General features: G+C 53.7%; 2 protein-coding genes across 2 annotated transcripts; one reads left to right on the forward strand and one right to left on the reverse strand.

The window, feature by feature from the left end:
* Nucleotides 1-1267: 1267 nt before the first annotated feature.
* DRC5 (dynein regulatory complex subunit 5) lies at nucleotides 1268-8978 on the forward strand. Its single transcript, XM_080664991.1, has 4 exons — nucleotides 1268-1365; nucleotides 2769-3337; nucleotides 5865-6314; nucleotides 7857-8978. The coding sequence occupies exons 1-4, from the start codon at nucleotides 1269-1271 to the stop codon at nucleotides 8064-8066; spliced, it is 1326 nt and encodes a 441-aa protein (XP_080521117.1). The 5' UTR covers nucleotide 1268; the 3' UTR covers nucleotides 8067-8978.
* Nucleotides 8979-9098: 120 nt separating this feature from the next.
* TMEM151B (transmembrane protein 151B) lies at nucleotides 9099-17749 on the reverse strand. Its single transcript, XM_080664990.1, has 3 exons — nucleotides 17213-17749; nucleotides 14622-15062; nucleotides 9099-13143 (listed from the first exon to the last, which is right to left on the reverse strand). The coding sequence occupies exons 1-3, from the start codon at nucleotides 17333-17335 to the stop codon at nucleotides 12019-12021; spliced, it is 1689 nt and encodes a 562-aa protein (XP_080521116.1). The 5' UTR covers nucleotides 17336-17749; the 3' UTR covers nucleotides 9099-12018.
* Nucleotides 17750-22580: the final 4831 nt, after the last annotated feature.

Here is a 22580-nt window from a genome sequence, read left to right on the forward strand (position 1 = left end):
CTCAGATATGAAAGATAAATATAAGATATCTCAATAATTTTTAGATAGATGACATATTTAAACGATAATATTTTGGACATATTGGGATAAATATAAAATTAATTTCACCTGTTTCTCTCTGCCTTTTTAATGTGGCGACTAAATTATTTAAAGTAGTATATGTGGCTTGCTTTACATTTATTGGCCAGTGCTAGTCTCAACCCATCCTCCGGGCCAGGAAGTTGCTGTTCTGTAAATACTTACTGCAGGGAGCTGTTTTGAACTAAATGGTTCTTTATTATACCTCGGTCTTTTGGCAATACACATGCCCATCACTCACCCTCAGAGAGGCAGTACATGTAGGGGTAAGAATGTGAACTTGATAGACTGAGTTTAGGTCCTTTCTTGTTTGTTTGTTTTTAAATATGTTTTTATTGGTTTTAGAGAGAGGAAGGGAAAAGGAGAAAAAGAAACATCAATGCGAGAGAGAAACATCCATCTGACCAATGACCTTTTGGTGCATGGGGTGATGCTCTCAACCAGCCAGGGCACATTCTTGTTATTTTTAAGCGTGTGACATTGGGCAAGTCAGGTAACCTCCCTGTGTTTTAGTTTCACATCAGAAAAGTGGGAATAATACAAGTGCTTACCTCAAAAAGGCCTTTGCAAGGATTATATGAGTTAATATGCACACTAAGAAGAGTGTCCAGCATACAGCAACTGCTTGTAATGGCCATATAGTTATCATTATCTAAAATATGGGGCTGTTCCTTGCTACAGTTTCATGTGTCGACGTACACTATGCCTCTTTGGATACATTCCCTCCTCCCAATCATCTTACTGGTAACTGTTATCCTCATTTCACAGAGGAGGCATCTGACACTCAGAGAGGTTTAGTAACTTGCCCAAAGGCACACAGCTAGTCAATGGGGTTTGCACCTGGATCTGCTCTCCTCCAGAGACTGACCCTTAAGAACCACTCTGTGTTCTCTCTCTCAATAAATGCCCACCAAGACCCGCCAAAGTAACACCTCTACCCCCTCCTCTGGCTCCAGGTTCCCACCAGCATCAAAGACCTGCCAGTCTGAGAAACTTCCTGTCACAAGGCCATCCCCACGGGGTCACCTGCCCCTGGGTTGCCAGTCGTCAGCATGCAGGAAATCCTAACTACAGCGTCAACCTCGGCTCACACTGCAGGCCAACCCTTGAGCTCAGGCTCGAAGTTCATAAAGAGCTTTCTAACCCCCTCGAAGTCCAGGGGTCCGAATTATGGAGCCAATATACATTTGATGCGCAGGATCATTGCTGAGGATGCTGAGTGGTCACTGGCCATCGTCCCCCTGCTCACAGATCTCTGCATTCGACACATTGTCAAGAACTTTCGGAGTGAGTCTGTTCCTGCCAGGAGCAGGAGGGAGAAGCCAGGAGCAGGGTGGATGGGGACAGCCTGGAGGAGAGGCCTCAGAGGCTGGGTCCTGGGCAGCCCCTCCCCTCCCACACAGAGTCCTCATCGCCACTCAGCACTTCCCTTTGACCCCTGCAGCCAGGACAGTGTCTCCTGCTGTCCCCACTTCCAAGCCCCACTAGACTCCTACCCACAACATGCCCTCCATGCCTATGCCCTCTCCTCACCAGCCCAAACCTTAGCGACCTCCTCCTCCAGAAAGCCCTCCCTAGTTGACCTTTATTTACACTCTTGGAGTCTTCCGTGGCGTGTATAGGTTCTTGGTTTTTTTCTGCACTCTATGCACTGTAAATGCTCATCCTTTTCAAAGACAAGTTGGATCGGGAGCTCGCTGAGGACAGGACCATCTTTTTTTCTACAGCATCTAACACTACCTGACCTACAATATATTCCTTTGACTTGTTTATTGTCTGCCTCCCTTCACAAGAAGAAGCGGCTTCCTCTGTTTCATTCACTCTTGAACCCTCAGCAGTTAGAATTGTGTGGCACATAGTAGATGCTCAAAAATTTATTGTGAAAGAGGGGGCTAAGGGACTGCTTGGCTTGAGAAACCAAACGTCCCCGTTTGCCTGCCTCTTTAGGCTTTTATTGTAACAACAGCTTGAACTAAAATTAACTATTAGACACTATCAGTCGGGTGAGATCCTGGAGAAGACACATGTGTCTGCAGTGTCCTTTAAGCAGGGACGTCTGAAGACTGAGCATAAAGACTCCAGTAAACCCCTGGGGGCTCAGACTTGTTTGGAAAAGCCAAGGCAGGGGCTTGTCTTCAGCCAACTCCTGTCCCATGCCTCCCCACATCTCCCCCTGTTTTGTTTTGCTGGATGCAGAAGAGAGAGGGAGGTGGTGAACTTTCTGCTCTGAAATGTCGGGGTCACAAAGTGAGTTCACTGCTCTACTTCCAATATTACAAATCGGCCACCATTTTTAATCCTTAAAAAAAATTTTTTTAAGTTTTTTAATTAATGAATCAAATCGAATTGGGAGCCTCTGAAGTCAGGGATTGTCTCCTCCATCAGTCTAAGTGATGACTGAGGGCTGGACCTGAGATCCTTCCTCAGACTGGGAGCTCCCTGAGGCCAGATGCTACGATGTCAACTTTCAGGGAAGGCAGGCCCCCAAAGCCAGGGGCTGCGTCTTCCCCTCAGATTGAAGCCTCCCTAAAAGTAGAGTCTGCCTTTCCTCCCCCGCCCCCACTGGCTCCCTGAAGGCAGGCAGGGGAGGGTTTCCCTTGCCCCAGTGCCCCCAGGCAGGCCTAGCCCAGGGCCCCACGGGTGGTGTCCCCAACACGGTGACTCCTGCTTCCCTCCCTCGGTTCCCAAAGACAACCCGATCCTGAAGCAGCTGCTCCCGGAGCACCAGCAGAAGGTCCTGCGCCAGCTGCCCCCGGACCTGCCGCTGGCCGTGACCGCCAACCTGATCGACGACGAGAACTATTGGCACCGCTGCTGCGAGCAGCGCTGGCCCGTGTGCCACCTGGACTGCCACGGCGGCAGCTGGAAATGCTTGTTCTTCGAGCGGCACCTGGAGAACCTGATCAAGCACTTCATCCCGGACACCACGGACCCGGCGGTGATCCTGGACCTGCTGCCGCTCTGCAGGAACTACGTGCGCAGGATCCGCGTGGACCAGTTCCTCCCGCCCGTGCAGCTCCCGCCCCCGCCGCGCAGCGGGGACCAGTCGGACTCGGGCAGCGAGGGAGAGATGGAGGAGCCCTCCATGGACCACTACCAGCTGGGTGAGCTAGTGGCGGGCCTGAGCCAGCTGGAGGAGCTGGACCTGGTGTACGGCATCAAGGACTGTGGCATGAACTTCGAGTGGAACCTCTTTCTCTTCACTTACCGCGACTGCCACTCCCTGGCGGCGACCATTAAGGCATGCCACACCCTTAAGGTACCATCTGCCCCTCGGCCTTCCCCCATGTCCATTCTCAGCATCTCTCTGACCCCCTCTCACCTTCTGTGCCTCAGCTATCCTCATCTTCCTCTGATCCTTTTCTTATTCACAGATCGAGTGTCCTTTTATGCACCCTGCACCCAGCTGGGTTTTGGGGATGCAGAGATGAGCGAGGCACTGTCCTCCCAATTCACCAGCTATTTATTCCTTCGACAAACATCTGCGCTCCGGGCCCTGTCCTAGGTGCTGAAGATTCCGCATCTAGCAAAATCATACCATTTGAGCCCTCTAGAGTTAACTGTCTAGTGCGGTGAAAGATACTAATCAGAAATCATGTGAATGTAAAACTGCAACTAGGATATTTGCCAGATTTAGGGGGAAAAAAAACACTACAAAAAAGGGCGTCCAGTTAAATTTGAATTCCAGATACATATTGAATGCTTTTTTAGTATAAATATGTCCCAAATATTCTGGTTGGAAGAGGGAGAGCCTGCCAGGAACTCAGAGAAGGAAGAAAAGGGGACACCACATTGTGTCACCAAGCCAAGGGAGGAATGCCTTTCAAGACGAGAGGATGAGCCTGGCTGGTCTGGCTCAGTGGATAGAGCATCGGCCTGCGGACTGACAGTTCCAGGTTTGATTCCTGTCAAGGGCACATGCCCTGGTTGCAGGTTCAATCCCCAGTAGGGGGCGTGTAGGAGGCAGCCAATCAATGATTCTCTTTCATCATTGATGTTTCTATCTCTCTCTCCCTCTCCCTTCCTCTCTGAAATCAATAAAAAATATTTTTTTTAAACAAAGGAAGAAGAGAAAGTGACCAGCAATGGGGTGGAATGAGGACTGGACTTAGCAAATGTGGAGGTTACTTGCGAGGAGGGGTTAGCTCCGTCAGTGGAGTCCCGGGAGCAGAGGCCAGATCGGAGTGCTGGAGTGGTTTACGGAAAGAGTGGGAAGTGAGGAAACTGGATGTCTGTGATCAACTTTTTCAAGAACTTGGCTATGAAAGGGAAGGAAGGTAGAGTAGAAATAGATGAGGGAGGTGAGTTTTCTTAAGAAGAAACTTGCATGTGTTTAAAACCAATGAAAATTTCCATCCAATTGCAAGAAATGGGTTGAGTCCAGGACAGAGGGTACAGGTTCATTGACCATTGGAAGGTTCCTGAGAAGGCAGGAGGGTGGGATCCAGGACTGAGGTGGGGCGGTTGGCTCTGGCCAGAGGGAAGAGCAGGGGTGGTGGGATGTTGTGTTCAGTATTGAAAGATGAGGGGTTCCCATTCAATGGCTGGAGAGGCAGGAGGTCATTTAACTGCTGAGAGGAGGCTTGCAGGGGTGGGCAAACTTTTTGACTCGAGGGCCACAATGGGTTCTTAAACTGGACCGGAGGGCCGGAACAAAAGCATGGATGGAGTGTTTGTGTGAACTAATATAAATTCAAAGTAAAGGAGCGGAGGGGAGAGCAAGAGAACCGGATAGAACAGCCAGATCCGGCCCGCGGGCCGTAGTTTGCCCACGGCTGCTTTAGGGTGACCCCTGAAGTTTGAGGAGGCTGGAGAAGGTTGAAAGTGTTGTAGGTTATGAGAGAATATGTTGGCCAGAGAAACAGAGTTGAGTGAGCACACAGCATTGAGGGCTATTGGTGGTTCCAGCGAAACCAACCAGTTCTGTCACAGGACATTTTTCATCATGTCAGTTGCCTGGGCACAGACATGCAGAAAATAAGAGAGTGGGTTGGACCCACGCTTGGAGCTTTGCAAGGTAGATGCAATGAAAAGATGAGAAACAAAAGACTCTAAGCTGGCTAAGAGGGGTGTAAAGAAAGGAGAGGACTAATGGATAGGGAGGGAGTGAACAGGCCAGCCATTCTGAGGTCTCAAGTAAGAGGGAGGAGTGGAACAAGTCAGTGAGAAGGAAAGGGATGGGGGCTCCCCTCTCCCATATTCATAATGCTAATCCTACACCCTTTCTTTTATCTTTTTACTTCATCCCCTCCATTTCCTGGTTCTCACCCTTCCCACTTTCTCCTGGTTCTTACCCTGAGTTCCTCTCCTTGCTATGGTTGATCTTAGCCAGCTGAGTAGGGTCCAGCAAGGGGCTGCTGGGTCAAACAGGCCTGGATTCAAAACCTGCCTCCACAGCTCAATCACAGTGTAACTGGGCAAATGATATGTCCACGCTATGCCTTCATTTTCTGCCTGTAAAGTGGAGAGAACTCATTCTACCTCACTGGGATGCTGAGGGTGAGAGATAATGGTTATGACATGTTCTAGCAGCATGCCCAGCACATAGTAATTTCTCAAGAAATGGTAGCCTTTTCCCCCTACTACCTGCCAGCAATTCTGCACCACTCTGCCATGTTAGGTAGGCCAGCCAGGTAGCCAACACAAGGTGAGCAGAACCTCAGGCCTCCCTGTGGCTCCCTCTTCTACCTGCAGAAGGTAGGCGGGCAGATTATCCCTGGCTACCAGGTGCTATGGACCCTTTACCTGCCCACAGATCTTTTTTTTTTTTTTTTTTCTGCCCACAGATCTTTAGGCTGACCCGAAGCAAGGTGGATGACAACAAGGCACGCATCCTAATTCGCAGCCTCCTGGACCACCCGGCCCTTGAGAAGCTGGACCTGTCACACAACTGCATCGGGGACCGTGGTGCACGTGCGGCTGCCAAGCTGCTGAGCCACAGCCGCCTGCGTGTGCTCAACCTGGCCAACAACCAGGTGCGTGCGCCTGGTGCCCAGTCGCTGGCTCACGCCCTGGCGCACAACACCAACCTCCTCTCCCTCAACCTGCGCCTTAACTGCATTGAGGATGAGGGCGGCCAGGCACTTGCCCACGCCTTGCAGACCAATAAGTGCCTCACCACGCTGCACCTTGGTGGTAACGAGCTGTCTGAGCCTACGGCCACACTCCTCTCCCAGGTGCTCTCTGTCAACACCACACTCACCAAAATCAACCTGTCCTGCAACCACATAGGACTGGTGAGCCACAGCCCCTGGGGGAGGCAGGGCCAAGGAGAGGCCATGGGCCTTGGGGGTGGGGGTAGAATCCAACTGTCATGGGGTACTTACATGAAGTGATTGTTAAGATCACAGCCTTGCCGAAACCGGTTTGGCTCAGTGGATAGAGCGTCAGCCTGCAGACTGAAGGGTCCCGGGTTCGATTCCGGTCAAGGGCATGTACCTTGGTTGCGGGCACATCCCCAGTGGGAGGTGTGCAGGAGGCAGCTGATCAATGTTTCTCTCTCATCGATGTTTCTAGCTCTCTATCCCTCTCCCTTCCTCTCTGTGAAATATCAATAAAATATATTTAAAAAAAAAAAAAAGATCACAGCCTTACCTAGTTCAAATTCCAGCCCTTCCATTTAGCCTCCATTTTCTCATCTGTAAAATGGGGATAATAACAGTATCTACCTCAAGGCATACTGGGAGGATTAAATTAGTTATACTGTAGATTAACCATTGCAGGCACTGGCTAGGTCTTTAGTGATTGCTATCTGTTACTCAGGGTTATGGACTATGCTTGGTATCCAATATCCATTGTTTTCCTTTTGTCTTCACTGTTACCCGGTAAAATGTCTATTCTTAACCTCACTTTACAGATGGAAAATTGAGTCTCAGAGACGTTAGTGAGTTGCCTGAGAGCAACCAATCAGTAGGAGGTAGCAAAGCTGTGATTAAACCCAGGACTGATCAAAAGCTGGGGTTCTTTCCAATAGACAAATGTCTCTCTAATTTCCTTAATCAAGTCTCAGAGTAAGAAATGCAATTTATATGAACAGCTGGTGAACATATACAAGAATATAATATAATTGAAATGTACTGTTACTGATTGCTATATCTGCTGATGTTTTCCTTTATCGTCTACCTCATTTTTTTTTTTTATAAATGCTTCTGTATTACATTGACTTTGCAACAAACACACTATTGGGTCACAACCATAGAACAGCAGCATTCTGCCTCCCAATATGAAATTCTTTCACATTGGGCCCAGCCCACCCACCCCAGATGGGGGAGGGGGTAGCTCTGTCAGTGGAGTGCCAGGAGCAATGAGGAGTAGTGAAGAGGGCCCTCTGTGTACTCCACTTAGGGCCCTGCATCTTCTACCAAACCCCCCAAGGAACAGTCTTGCTCACACTCACTGTCTCCAGAGGGGTGCTCTCGGCTGCAAGTAACAGAGACCGTAGGCAGCAATTGGCTTAAACAAGAGGAACATTCATTACGTCCCATTATCAGAAGCCCCAGGGGTTGGGGGTCCTGGGGCTGGAAAGTCCTTGGCTTGGTGCCAGCCCCTGCTCTGCCATCCCAGCCACATGTCATGGCCTCTCTGGGCCCCAGGATGGCTGCTGCAGCTCCCAGAGGACAGAATGAAGTAGAAAATGTCAGCGTGCTGCACAAATATGCCAAGTACTGTTCTGTGAAACTTCTGTTCCAGTCACATCTCTCTATAAAGATGCATATGAGTGTGTGTGATCCTGGGTGGTGATGTAAAAATACGACCCTTTCCCTGTGCTCCTTTCCCAGGATGGCGGGAAGCAGCTCCTGGAAGGCATGTCAGACAACAAGACCCTCCTGGAGTTTGACCTGCGCCTGTCCGATGTAGCCCAGGAGAGCGAGTACCTCATTGGCCAGGCCCTCTGTGCCAATCGCGAAGAAGCCCGCCAGCGGGGCTTGAATCCCAGCCACTTCACGGCACCACTCACTGCCAAGGGCCCTGAGAACCCTGTGGGATAGGATAAGGGACAGGGCTGGGGCAGTAACCACACCTGGGTCACTGCCCCACCCCCACCTCTCAGTTCATGCCCCATGATGCCTGCTGCAGAGTGTCACACTGGTCCACAGGGAGTGGGGGAGACCACGAAGATCCTGGGGGTGTAATCAAAGGTTGAGTGCATGTATACATAATGTTTCCTATTAGGATTATGATTTCCAGGATGTAAGCTCCCCATTCTATATAGAATAATAAATTTTCATCAAGAATCTGAACAGTGCCCAGCCGGTATGGCTCAGTGGTTGAGCATCAATTCCTGGTCAGGCCACATGCCCAGGTTGCGCGTTTGATCCCCAGTGTGAGGTGTGCGGGAGGCAGCTGATCAATGATTCTCTTTCATTGTTGATGTTTCTATCTCTCTCTCCCTCTCCCTTCCTCTCTAAAATCAATTTAAAAATATTTTTTTTAAAAAAAGGGTTGAGTGCACAAAGATGTGAGGAGGGGGATGGACCTAGGGTAGGGGGAGAAGGAGTATTAAATAGGACCCAGACCACAACCCAGGGAGAAGGTATTACTAGAACTCCTGAAATAAATTACTTCTTCCAGACATAAGGAGAGGCAGAGAGAACTCTGAGGGACTGTGCCTGTCCAGACTCCCCATGGGGCCACCCATGAACCTGACCCTCATCCCCACATCTTCCTCTTTACTGAACAGATCTTTGACCTTTTAACCTTCTCTCTCTCTCTCTCTCTCTCTCTCTCTCTCTCCTCTCTCTCTCTCTCTCTCTCTCTCTCTCCCCTCTTTCTCCCTGTCCCAAATCCTGCTACAACAGAACTTTGGCCTGGCTCTTCCATCCTCGCCCCTGCAGATCCCACCTCCCTATTACTAGACTCTGCTTAAGTAACCCAGTCCACAGGCCATGACATCCCCTAACCTTCCCCACAACCTGGAAAGGGGAAACAGAGGTGACAGGAGGGACTCAACTGGGCCTCCCCAGAGAGCTTCTCATTGGGGAGGGAGATGGTGGGGGAAGTGCCACACTGGGAAGTCAGTGAGTCATCCGAAACTTTATTTTCCACCAGTTTGATTTGTACAATCTTTGCGCTTGGAAATCCATGACAGAAAGGCCACAGTGTGATGCACCCAATTGACAGAGACCTGTCTTCCCAGCCAGGCTCAGCCCACCTCACAAGCCCTTGTGCCCAGGACACATGGAGCCTTCCAGGTGACCTCCAAGAGTCCCCTCACTCTGTGGCTGCCCACCCTGGAGCCACATCCACAGAAACCACATCCACCCAGGGGCCCACGAGGGGACCTGACTGATGGCTTCAGGCTGAGCCCCATCTCCCATCCTCCTCAGGCTGAGGGACTCCAGGACCTCCAGATCTGTTTTCAAAGGGTGGGCCATGGGCTGCAACCACAGCCTCAGGGTGCCTGCTCTCTGGGGACTCCTTCCAGCAAGCAGGCGCTGAGCAGAGCACCAAAGGGGGCTTGGGAGTGACTGCACATGTGTGCCTGTCCGGGCAACCTAGAGTCTGTCTGTGCCTGACACCCTCTGACAGTTCCAGAGTGCAAATGCGTAGGTGTGAGGGTGAGTGTGAGTGTGTGAGTGTGTGTGTGTGTGTGTGTGTGTGTGTGTGTATACATAGCCACAGCTGCTAGCAGAGGTTCTAATTAGAGAAACAAGAACATTCAGTGTAAAGTTTAATTTTAGAGATTAATTAATTTTCTGGTTTTCCTTTTCCCTGGCAATCAATAAAGCTACCAAGGAAATAGACCAAAGAATTGGGTTCTAAGTCTGTGCGTGTGTGGGAGGTGAGGCTGTCTGTGTGAGACCTGGGCAGAAATGGTCAATACAGGCAAAAGTAATAACAGGGCCCCCCTTTACCTCCTCCCAGCTTTGACTCAGTCTCAGAAACAAGCTTGAGGGAGGAGGAGCTGAGTTCCTGCCTCCTTGGAGCCAGGAGGTGGCCAGGCTGCCGCCACACAAGGGCAAGACATGCCAGCTGGCCAAGAACTGGGGCCTGAGGCCACAGCTCACCATCTGTACCTCACAGATGTCCACTCAAAGGAAAAAGGGGTGCTCCAACCGCCAGGCCCCCGAGGAGCACAGACTCAGGGTCCAGGCGGGTTCAGTGCTGGCAGGCAGGTAGGCACTGCTGCCCAGGGAATTATAATGGCAGCTGTTCTCTCCTGCCCAAGCCTCCCCTTTGGCCTCCTCTCCCTTCCCATTCAGTCATCTCCACAGGAAAATAAAGCTCAACCGCAATGGGCTACAGACTATGGTGCCCCCACAATCTGTGCCTCCCAAGTTCCCCCCAGAAAAGGAGGGCAGGGGAGCCAGAGATGTTGCATAGGTGGAGGCCATGCCTTGGAGGCTGAAGGCCCAGCCTTGGCTGGAGGGAGATGGGAGAGGCTGCAGAAGGGGAGGAAGAAGCTCCGATGGCTCCGGAGAAGTGAGAAGCATCAGGGGTGAGCAATGTCAGGCGGCCCAAGGGTTATCCTCTCCAGTTTGAAATATGAGCTCAATCCCTAGGCTCTAAGTCTGCTGTGAAAACTTTAGCTGGGAGAGTTGGGAGTGGGAGGATTGTACACAGACATGCACACTGAAGCACATAAGGGTGGGAGTGTGGGGAGTGAAGGCGACATCAGAACTCTGGGGGAACCAGATGTGGGGCCAGGGCCCTATGGTGATGATGGCAGGATGTGCCTTTGAAGAACCTGGGACACAGCAGGGCTTCTTCAGCTCACAGGAGAGGGGAGGGTGAAGGGGGTGGGCAAGATTTAGAGAATCCCTGGCTCTGACCTGCCATGGGATTGAGTATTTCTCCAACTGGGACTTGTGACAATGTCCTCAGCCCTGTAGAGGCAATGTGTGGGCACCCCCAAAGACACCCTCCCTTGGAGAGGTCCTTTCACTCCGCCTCCACTGCCCTCTCCTCTGACTCCCATCTGCTTCCAGAGCGCCCCCATCACGCAGCTCCATCTCCCTGTCTCCTGGCTCAGTCATTCCCCTTGTTTTCCTTTTCCCTGGCAGTGTCATTCAGCTTTACGGAACGCTGCTTGGGTGGGATCTCACCCTCTCTACAGGGAGTGCCCTCCCAGAAGCCAGGGGAGGAGGCTGCTGCCCAGAGGCCTCAGAAAGGACGGAGGTACACTGTCCTGCCCCTGGCCCTGGCAACAGCTCTTGGCGCCAGGGAGCAAGAGGGGAGGGACGAGAGTGACATCAGTGTGGGAAGCAGTCTCTCTGGGACCCAAACTCCAGGGGCCCAGTGAAATAAACAACCGTGGTGGGAGTGGCAGAAAGGGAACCCCCGTCTCTGGACACACGCCAGGAGGAGGGTACCAACATGTCCAAGGTTCTGAGATGGAGTATTGGTTTTGAAATGGAGTATTGGTTTTGAGATGGGGACTGACACCTGGCCTGGCCTCAGACCCACTGAATTCATTAGCTGGTTGGAAGCCAGCCGGGCTGTTCACCAAACCACGGCCCATCAGTAGAGTGGCCCTAGGGAGCCAGGCAGCGAAAGGAGAGCCCCAATTGCCCTTCCTCACAGCCTCTGAATCTCCCCAGCTGCACAGCAAATGCCTCTCACTTGAGACGAGGCCCAATGCGGGTCCCACAGCACAGTGGCCACCTAACAGTCAGAAGATGGTTGAAGGGCTGGGCGGGAATCTGGAGTGCCTCTAGGGAGAAAGGGGTCCCCTTAGGAACTCGGGGGCGGGGCTGGAAAGAGCCGACTCCGCCCCAGTGGAAATCTCCAGGAACCGCCGGCCCCTCCCACCCATCTTTCTAGTTATGTACAGGGAAGGCGGGGGTCTCAACCCCATGGGTCTGTCCCGCTCACCCTTGCCTCCCTCCACCCCCCTCCGTGCTCAGCACAGCCTGTCATCACCGAGACCCCCTGCTACAGGCAGGGACACAGTCCGGCAGGGGCAGCAGGGAGGACAGCGGGCTTTTCGAGAGCCGTTGGTCACAGTGAGGTCTCCACACAGGAGCCGTGACGGTGCAGCGGCCGGTGGCTGTGGCCCAGACACCCCTCCTGCCGGTGCACGATGAGAACCGGAAAGTAGAGGGCGTCGTGGTAGGGCGGAGGCGGCCCGGCCTCCTCTTCGTCGTCCTCGTCGTCCCCCATGCTGGCCTGGCTGGACAGCCGCGTCTGCTCGGTGGGGCAGCTCGCCTCGTTGACGCTCCCGCTCCGGCTGCGCCACAGGCAGCTGCGCCGCGAGCCGTAGAGGCGACCGAGCGAGAAGCGGCTGCCCCCGCAGCCCGGCCCTCCGCCGGGTCCCGGGCCGGCCCGCGGGCTGGCGCAGATGCTCAGGGCGCTGCGCGAGAAGATGGACGAGCTGCTGACGGCGCGCTGACAGTGCTCGCAGCTGCGCCGGTAGGGGGCCACGCCCGCCGCGCCCGGGCCGCCCACCCCGCCGTAGCGGCAGGTGGGCGCATAGCCGCCGGCCGCGCCCCCGGCGCCGCGCGCCGCCAGCCCCGCCAAGTCCATGAGCACCGCCTCCGAGTAGCTGGGCACGAGCTGCTGGTTGGAGCGGATGTGCCACTCCAGCTCCGTGCTGTCCACCGTGTTGACCCGCGGCAGGCGGTGAGTGAGCGGGGGCAGCAGCTCGTCGCTGGGGCTCAGGCCGCCGCCCGCGCTGCTGGCGGAACCCGGGCCCTCCAGGCCGAAGAGCTTCTCCACGTGGTAGTGCGCGTAGGCCGTGCGGTACTCCGCCAGCACGCGCAGCGGCCACGACAGCGTCAGCAGCGCCGCAGCCCAGAAGGCCGAGGAGCAGGCGTACCACGGCGGCCGGGCCGGGTCCGGGAAGGCCACCATGAACTCGCGGAAGTCCACATTCTTGAGGTGCATGCCCTCGCGCGCCTCCATGTAGTCATCCAGGCCCTCATTCTCAGCGAAGAAGCGCGCGCGCTGGCACAGATAGGCATTCTCGGCCTCCACGCTGGCGAAGCTGAAGCACTTGGTGAAGCGCAGCCGCGTGGCGGGCGCTCCCTCCAGCCCCACGAGCGCCTTGGATACGTCGCGGACACCGCAGCGCGCATAGTCGAACTCAGCCTCCGCTACATGCGTGTTGACGCGTTCGTGATAGACCTGGGGCGCCGTAGGGGAAGGAGGTGGGAGTCACTTGTTTGCTCATCCTCGCCCGCCCCATCACTGCTCTTGTTGCCTGGTCAGACCCTAAGCCTATCCGGGTTTTGATCCGGGTTGGAGCCGGGTATGATCTTCTCATGTGTTTTATAGAGAAACTGAGGCCCTCAGTTTAATTGTGAGTTAGAGATGAGGGCAGGAATCAACCTCATCCCTACCAGTATGCGTTCTAATTTTAATTAAATTCTGCTTCCTTTGGTGGTCACGCCCTGGCCTCCAGCTTGCCTGGCCCTTTTGCCTGTTTCCATCGTCCCACACTGTCCCCTCCTCACCACAGCCTGCCTGTCCTCCCTTTTACAAGTGTGTTTCCAAATGGGCCCCAGAGGAGCTACCTATCCAAGGCCTTTGTCTCTGGCCTCCCTGTTCACACCTTAGCAATCACGTGCCCCCCCCCCCCCCCTCCTGATTCTTAAGGCCCCAGGCTGCTTCTGCTTACCCATCCCAGTACTGAGACTGAGATCACCCTCATCTGGGAAAATCTCATCCTCCTCTTCCTCCAAGTCTCTTTAAAAAAATGTTTTTACTGATTTCAGAGAGGAAGGGAGAGGTAGAGATAGAAACATCAATGATGAGAGAGAATCATTGATCAGCTGCTCCTGCACGCCCTACACTGGGGATTGAGCCCTCAACCTGGCATGTGCCTTGATGGGAATGGAACGGTGACCTCCTGGCCTCCTAGTTCATAGGTCAACGCTCAACCACTGATCCCCCACAGGGGCCTTCCAGGGCTCTTAATATGTCTACTCCTGGAGGGCCCAGGAAGTGCTGATGGATTATTCCTACCTCTACCACTATCCATGTGGCCTCCCATGCCTACCTCCACCTTTTTGCCAGCTGACCCCCACCTCTGGGAGCCTTGGATTTGGGACCTAGGGCCCTGGGCTGGAGTCTAGCACTACCACTTACAAGCTGCAGACCTTAGTCAAGTCCCTGAGCTAAGGTCTCCTTACCTGTGCAAGAGGACTTGGTAGCAACCACCTCACTGAACAGGTGAGGGCATGCTGTGAGACTATGCAAATGAAGTGGTCTCCACCATTAAGCAATAAACAGTATAGACCCTGGAGCCAGACTGCCTGGGATTAAGCCTCAGCTCCCTCACATACTAGCTGTTTGACTTGGGGCAAATTACATAACCTATCCAAGCCTCGGTTTCCTCATCTGTAAAATGGGGATAATAGTTAACTACCTCATTGGGTCATTATGAGGGTTAAATAATTTGATGTTTGTAAAGTACTTAGAGCAGCCTGCCTGCTGGTGTTTGCTGTTATTATTATGGTTGTTGTTACTGCCCTCCTGTTGCAGTGCCCACCAGAGCTCACTGCTGCCTCTGCTCCTCCCCCTGGGGACAGTCAGGCACAGTTGGAGCAGATGTGCACCTTCCTCCCATCGGAACGGACCAGTGCTCCCCTCCAGCCCCTCACCTGGGTGGTGGTGTAGGCGTCTCCGTTGCGGTATCGAGTGACTTGGCGGGTGCGGCGGACATAGTGGTAGCTGATGGCCTTCCACCAGATGCAGGGTGTGGCCTGCTGCATGCGGCCCACACGCTCCCGGACACTGCTTACATCAACACGATGCTGCAGCTCATGGCGGGCTTGGCAGTGCCAGCACTCCACCAGATAGACAGCATACAACATGAGCAGGAAGGCCAGGGGGATGTAGACATAGCCGTTGGAGCAGGGGCTGTCATGGTACATGAGGCTGTTGCCCTGATAGGCGCTGCTGAAGGTGAGGCGGGTCACCGTGGTGACGTGGCACCAGGCCACGGCCCCCAGGCAGCCGTACATGAGCAGGGAGAGCAGCAGGCACTTCCAGTGGGACTCACGGCAGAGGGACTTGGTGAAAGAGGGCTGGATGGGACGCTGCTACTCAGAGGAACAGGAAGAGGGACCAAGATGAGAAGGAAGTGGGACAGTGGCAGGACCCAGAACAGAGATGGATGCAGGGATGGCAGGGCAGAGGCCAGCATCAGAGATGACAGGCAGAGACCGGCAGGGATATGGAGAGAACATGGAAGACCGCGAGGGGAGCCAAGGACAGAGATAAACATAGAAGTGACCCAGAGTGAGCGGTGGGGACAGGAAAAGGGAACAGAATGCCAATACAGGGAAGTGCAAAGAGACCCCAAGAAGCAGGAAGAGATCAGCATCAGAGATGGAGGGAGGAAGCCCAGGTGGCAACACAGATGGATAGAATGGCACCCAGAGAAACAGAGTCCAAGGACAGACGCAAAGGCGGCAGTGGAACAGGAGAAAGTGGATGGGGAAGACAGGGGAGGACAGACAGGCATCAGCGAAGGCAGCTCCCCAGCCCAGCCCCCTTCCAGATGCCTCACTGACACCACCTTCCCACTTAACGGGGGGCCCTCACTTCCAGACTTTCAGTCCTACGATCTGGAGGGCCCATCCACCTCCATGTCCCTCACAGACAATTAGCCTCACACCTCCTTTGGAGGAGGCCCCAGGAAACCTCAGGCCCTGTGTCTTTCCCCATGCTCTGCACCCCAGGCCCTCTGTGAGTCTCCCTCTTATACCCTAACACCCTCCCCCTGTTCTAAGATGGGAGGGAGGGGGCTGGTGTCCCTGCACAAAAAGCAGTCCCAGAGGAGATATCTAGAAGGGCGGAGGCATGGGGGGCAGGGGGGTGAGGGGATGTAAAACCGGGGCTGGGGGTGGGAAGGAAGACATTTGCAGCTCAGTCATTTGTCAAGAGAGAATGATTTTTGGTCCTCTCCGGGGGCCTGTTTGATTGTTAAAGCACTTAGTGAGTTCTGTCCGACAGTCAACTGACTGACTTGTTTACATGTCTGGCTCTGCCACTAGACTGGGTATTCCTGAGGGCAGGGCCCCGTCTCTTTGCATCCTGGCTGCCTACCATGGTGCTGGCACCCAATAGCCACTTCATAGATAGGTACTGAGTTGGATTTCTGGTGGTGCGGGGCTTTCCCACTCCTCCTCCCTGCTGTCTAGCTTTAGGAACCTCGCACACACCCGCCTGCTGAGATCCTGACTTATTCCCAGAGCGTGACCTGAAGGCTAGCCAGGGGAAGGGAGAAAGGATGGAAAAGAAGGGGACAGTTGTTACTGTCCGGGGGCAGTGGGCCCTGGACTTGGTGTGAAATCGAAGGAAAGATCTGGAAGTGCAGTGTGCTAGGAAATAGCACACAGCATAAACAAACCAGGTTAGGGTCCATGAACCTTTCGGGGAGCCTTGTCCTTGGGGTGTGCATCTGTGCCCCCTCCTGGGTGTGCACTTGTCCCAGTGAAAGCACACCTGACAGGGACCCTCCCTGCAGGCCCCTCTGCCTGTGCTTCTGCCCTGGTACAGTGTGCATGTGTGTGCACGGGAGATGGGGTGCTCCTGGTACTTTCCTTAGTCTCTTTGTCTCCAGGTTCAGAGGACTGAAGAGTAAGGCCTCCAAGTAGGGATATGCTTAGTACCAGCACTGTGAAGGATCCCTGGTCGCAGGGTCCTCTGGGCGGGGGACTGCATGAACAGTGGCAGAGAAAGGTGCACCCCCCCACACACACACACACACACACATACACACTCCTAGTGATGGGCTGGGGGAAGGTTTGGGGGGAAGGTGGGTGTCGCCTCTCTACACATTTGACCTTCTTAGCTCAGATGATACCACTGTTTTCCCCTAGTATTCTCCTGCCTCTGTAGCCCCCACAAATAGCCCTTCCTGGCCTTCAAGATAGCATCCCCTCTGTGATATAGGATCCCGGCCACTATCCCCACCCGGATCTGCCCGGGGTCCGCGAGGCTCCGCCCCTAGGCCCCGCCCCCTGCCCAGGACCCCCGAGCCCCGCCCCTAGCGCGGCCCCTTCCCCGCCACCACGGACAGCTCCCGCCGCCGGATGGGGACAGCTACGCGGGACTGCGGCTGCCGCGGCCGGCTAGGGGTGCGGGGCGCTGGCCGCGCTGCGGCGGAACCGGCGGGGGCCGCGCGGCGGGGGATGGGGGGCTAGGCTGCGGCCGCGCCCGGGGAAGGGGCTCCTCCGGCTCTCACCTCCTCTCGGGCGGGGCCCTCGTCCGCCGCCGCCGCTGCCGTGGGCTCCTCCGGGACCCCTGGGCCGCCACCGCCGCCGCCGCCTCCGGCGCTCTCTCCCGCGGCCGAGCCAGGGGGGGACATGTCGTAGAGGGGGCGCGTCGAGCTCAGGGCCTCCCGGGGGGCTGCCGGGGGCCCGGGGCATCCTGCGCGGGCCCTGGGGAGGAGGTGGGAGGGGGCGGGGCCCTCGCTGCTCCCCACCCCCCCGCACGGGGGGAGGGGATCTGTAAAGGGCACTGGGGGTAAGGGTCTAGGGGCTAGGGGTGGGCAGGCGGGCTGGGGGGCCGGGCTGGGGGGGCCGGGGCCGGGGGCGGGTGTCACCTTGAGGCCCGCGCGGCGCCGCTCCGCCTCCCGCCCGCTCCCGCCGCCGCCTTTTGTCTGAGCCGAGCTGAAGCCAGCGCGCCCCCCTCTTCCTCCCAGCGCAGGAGCCCCGCCCCCAGCCCCCCAAACTCCGCCTTCCCCAAGCCTGTCGAATAACCACCCCCCAAAGAGGAGAAGCAACAGGGGCTCCCCGCACCCCTTCCCCACTCCTAGCCCTACTAACCATGCTTAGGCGCGGGCGCGCGCGCGCGCACACACACACACACACACACACACACACACACACACACACACACACACACTCACCATCCTTGGAAGATCTATGAAAGTGAGTCTTGGAACCCTAGGAAGATTCTTATTCCCAGCTGGGTGGTAAAGGATAAGGCAGGAGCCAGACCCAGCTGAACCTGGATGGAATAGGGCAAAAGGGAAAGGACTGGAGCTATAGGTGAGAAAGGATAACAGAGGGCAGAGAGGACATTGGAACCAGCCTACACAGACCATCTTCCTTCCCGAGAAGTACAGCCCCAGAGAAGCAAAGAAGTGTGTACATTGTCCTATGCTGGAGATCAGGACACCAGAGTTCTAATTTTTTTAAAAAATCATCACCCAAGGCTGAAACCGGTTTGGCTCAGTGGATAGAATGTCGGCCTGCGGACTGAAAGGTCCCGGGTTCGATTCCGGTCAAGGGCACGTACCTTGGTTGCGGGCACATCCCCAGTAGGAGGTGTGCAGGAGGCAGCTGATTGATGTTTCTCTCTCATCGATGTTTCTAGCTCTCTATCCCTCTCCTCTCTCTTCCTCTCTGTAAAAAATTAATAAAATATATTTTTTAAAAAATCATCACCCAAGGATATCCTTTCCATTGATTTTTTTCAGAGAGAGTGAAAGGGAGGGAGTGGAGAGAGAGAAACATCTATGAGAGAGACACATTGACTGGTTGCCTCCTGCACGCATGTACCCCAATCATGGTGGGGATTGAACCTGCAACCCAAGTACCCACCCTTGACCAGGAATTGAACCCGCAGCCCTTTGGTCCATGGGCTGATGCTCTAACTACTGAGGAACCAGCCAGGGCCAGAGTTCTAATTGTTAATCCTGGCTTTTCCACTAACAAGTGGTATGACCTTGGGCAAGTGCCTTCCCTTCTCTGAGCCTTAGTTTCCTCGTCTGTGCAGGGAGGAATTTGACCAGACAGTCTCTAAGGCTCTGACCTTTTCTGGGTGTAGGATGCAAAAATCACAGACCACAGGCCAGGCTGAGTGACTTCAGGTAGCCTACCCCACTATGCCATCCACCCACACTTCTTTTCCCTGCCACACCCAGGACAGGAAGAAAGGAGACTGACATCCATTCATTTCTGAATGCACCCATTCAATAAACAGGTATTAGGTGCCTACTGTGCGCCCTGTTCAGAAGCGAAACGCACAATGTCCTACCCTCAAGGAGCACAGTCTAATGCAGGGGTGGGCAAACTTTTTGACTCGAGGGCCACAATGGGTTCTTAAACTGGACCGGAGGGCCGGAACAAAAGCATGGATGGAGTGTATATGTGAACTAATATAAATTCAAAGTAAAGGAGCGGAGGGGAGAGCAAGAGAACCATCCGCTCTTTCGGCTCCGCGGGCCGGATAGAACAGCACAATGGGCCGATCCGGCCCGCGGGCCATAGTTTGTCCACAGCTGGTCTAATGGGAAGCGGGGACCTGGAAACCAATCATTATGATAGAACATGATTAATCTGTGTGCAGTCACTGTGGAATCCTACTGTGTGTCATGTGCTATATTGGAGTCTTTGACATATAGTAGCTATTTCTCCACTTACCTTTTAGGAACTGAGGCAGAGGGAAGGTGAGTGACTTACTCAAGGTAATAGTCACAGAGCTAGACTCTGGATCTTCCCCATTCAAAGTCCATGGGGATATTTGGGAGTAGGAAGTTAGTTTGAGGCAAAGCCTGGATATCGGATCTTTGGGGATAGAGGACAAGCACACTGATCTGCTGGGGTCATCCTGCCACTCACTGGGGCAGAAGGGCCACTGCCTCCACTATCTACACACTCACCCCCTACTCCTGGTCCTGCCTCCATTTCCCTACTGTTCCCTTACCCGGCGAGGTGAGGGTGACTCTCTGCCAATTGCTTCAGAACTACTCAGCCTGCATGATCCTCCCCATCAGCGAGTCCATCTTCCCTGCCCACACAGGGAAGGGTGTGCTCCTGAAGAGGCAGGGGTTCTCTTTCACTCCAGTGGCAGAGGAGAAATCTCACTTGGTGACTCATTCCAATGTCTTCCACCCATGCTTTTTGGAAAGTCCTGCCTCACAGCTAACTTTGACCCTTCTGCTTCTGGTTTCATCCCCTTCCACCTAGTTCAGTCCTCGCTGTAGACAGAGCAGAGGTCCTAGCCCTGACCTTTCCTAAACCAGATAAAAAACCTCACACTCCCCATTTAGTTGTTATACCATTTCCCCTGTCCCCCACCTCCAGGGCCTTCCCTTTCTCACCTCAGGGGGGCTGTGAAAGAGAGATAGCCCAACCCCTTTTGGCCAACCCCAGAGCTCCTAAAAGATTTAAAAAAACACACACACACCCATTAACACACATTACTTTTCTTTGAAAGCCCAGGGAAAAGAGGGGTGAAGGGAGGGGGCTCAGAAGGAGCCAGGTGACCAGCTGGTCACCATGGCAACTGGGGCTGCTTCCAGAAGATGGGCCTGGGTGGAGGCTGGGAGTGGGAGAACAACTAAGAGAACTAGAAAACACCAACAGATAAAGAGAAGCGGATCAGAGGGGCCCAACCTCGAAGACTGGAACTGAGGAAACAAAGTCAGGGCCCTGACCACACTGTGGCCCGAGTCAAAATCCCTTGACTATCTTTCCAGATGATACTGCATGCGCCTTCTCCCCGGAGTGTAGGCTAGATGCTGGAAGCGGTGAGCGCCTCAATGCTGACCTCATGTGGCCAGAAAAGGGACTGCCACACACCTGTTATGATTCAGAGCCAGATAATGAGGCTGAAAAGGAGTAGGTTTTTCCTTAAATTCAACCTCTGTATGATAAGAGATGTGGTCACTGAACATTCCCTAGTTCTCCTGTCCTCGCAAAGGGCTCATATGCCCCAATCCCTGCAGGCATTCATAAAGGAAAAAAATTAGAAAAGGTAAAAAAATTCACTGAAAACAATTTTAAGCTTTGGATTAGGGGCAGGAGAGCCTGGCTCTGCACTTCGTTTGATTTTAGAAAAGTCAACTCACCCCTCTGGGCCCCAGCTTCCCAACTTTAAAATGGGGATAGTTCCAGTTTGTTTAACCCAAGTGGTCTGGGTATGGAGTTTATGACTATACTTTTACTCCAGCTTTTGAGGATGGGAGAGGAAAATGTCAGGGGAAGAAGTTGAAAACATCTGAAATTGCACTGGCTCCATGGGCAGGAGATGCCTTAATTTCCTTGGGCTTTTCCCTCATGGCTTCTTACAGCCTCATACTCAGCACATTCTCCCCCTCTGGTCCTCCAGGGGGTTGGAGAGGAGTAGGTCATCTCCTCTCATCTGCTCTCCCCTTCCCACCCCCGTCTCCTCTCTCCTTACTAATCCCCTCCTCCCAGAGACTAGGTACTTCTCTGCTCCCCAGACCTCTTTCCTTCCCATTTCCAGTTCAAATGGAAACTTCCCTGCCCCTCTCCTCACTGTGCCCCCACACCACCCTCTTCTCAGTCCTGTCTTCGCACAATCACTGTATTGTAATTGCCAGGGGGCTTGGTGGGGTTGGTGGATATTAATTACTGTTACTGTGGTACTCAGTTTTGCTTCCAGCAGAGAGAACAGTGTCATACATATAGGAGAAAATCCACATGTTTGTAAAATGGATGAATAAAATGAAGTTGCATGGGAGAAGGCAGTAGGGAAGCTGGTTAGTAGCTGTCTACACTCAGCGCAGCGTTCTTCCTCCAATGCCAGAGATAGAAAAGATGCTTCTTTGGGATGATCTTCAAAAGGCATTGTTGGCCCATGGTTGATGGCACTTGGGGTAGAGGTAAGTCATGAGGCACTAGTTTGCACCTCAACATGTGGATGCGATTTGCCTAAGGCCTCCCTGGGCCCAGGGAAAGCAGGGATAGGGCAGGAGGAAAGATGTGTTGGCACTGGAGCTGGAGCTGGGGCGGTCCCCCCAGCAGAGTGTGGCCCAATGTGTCTGGGGCCTCCCCATCCTGGCCCCACCATGAGGAAGTAATCTTCCCTGATAGATGGGGATAACCAGGTGTTGTAACCACAAAGACCAGTGTTTCACCCCTGTGAAGAATGACCACTCTGCTTTTTAATTTTTTAATATATTTTTATTGATTTCAGAGAGGAAGGGAGAGGGAGAGAGAGATAGAAACATCCATGATGAGAGAGAATTACTGATTGGCTGCCTCCTTTCTGCATGAGCCTGCAACCTAGGCATGTGCCCCAACCAGGAATTGAACCATGATCTCCTGGTTCATAGGTCGATGCTCAACCACTGAGCCATACCAGTGGGTGCACTCTGCTTTTTTAGACAACAAAAAAGCATGACCAGCCTCCTTCATTTAGACAACAATCTGCCTGAGAAAACCCAGTTTTGAAAAGCACATCCTCATGCCCAATTCTATGTGATCTGAGAAGTTGATACAGGAGACCCTCTACCCAGGACCCAAAGGGAGAATCACTCCTTTAAAGACAATGGAGCCCTAACCGGTTTGGCTCAGTGGGTAGAGCATTGGCCTGTGGACTGAAAGGTCCCAGGTTCGATTCCCGTCAAGGGCATGTACCTTGGTTGCAGGCACATCCTCAGTAGCAGGTGTGCAGGAGGCAGCTGATCGATGTTTCTCTCTCATCGATGTTTCTAACTCTCTATTCCTCTCCCTTCCTCTCTGTAAAAAATCAATAAAATAGTTTTTAAAAATAAATAAAATAAAGGCAATGGATATCCCCTTTCCCTACCCAAACTTCTGGGCATTGGTAAATGAGAAAGCAAGAGAAATGGAAAT

The sequence above is a fragment of the Plecotus auritus genome (assembly GCF_963455305.1).
Source record: "Plecotus auritus genome assembly, chromosome: 4".
Lineage (NCBI taxonomy): Eukaryota > Metazoa > Chordata > Mammalia > Chiroptera > Vespertilionidae > Plecotus > Plecotus auritus.

Bases quoted from the DNA above. Each gene is read 5' to 3' on its own strand.
- DRC5 (XM_080664991.1), top strand. From the start codon at position 1,269: ATGCGCAGGATCATTGCTGAGGATGCTGAGTGGTCACTGGCCATCGTC. The intron at 1,366-2,768 runs GTGAGTCTGTTC...CGGTTCCCAAAG, and splicing joins CATTGTCAAGAACTTTCGGA to ACAACCCGATCCTGAAGCAG. The intron at 6,315-7,856 runs GTGAGCCACAGC...CTCCTTTCCCAG, and splicing joins CCTGCAACCACATAGGACTG to GATGGCGGGAAGCAGCTCCT.
- TMEM151B (XM_080664990.1), bottom strand. From the start codon at position 17,335: ATGTCCCCCCCTGGCTCGGCCGCGGGAGAGAGCGCCGGAGGCGGCGGC. The intron at 15,063-17,212 runs GTGAGAGCCGGA...TCCTCTGAGTAG, and splicing joins AGGGCCCCGCCCGAGAGGAG to CAGCGTCCCATCCAGCCCTC. The intron at 13,144-14,621 runs GTGAGGGGCTGG...ACGGCGCCCCAG, and splicing joins ACGCCTACACCACCACCCAG to GTCTATCACGAACGCGTCAA.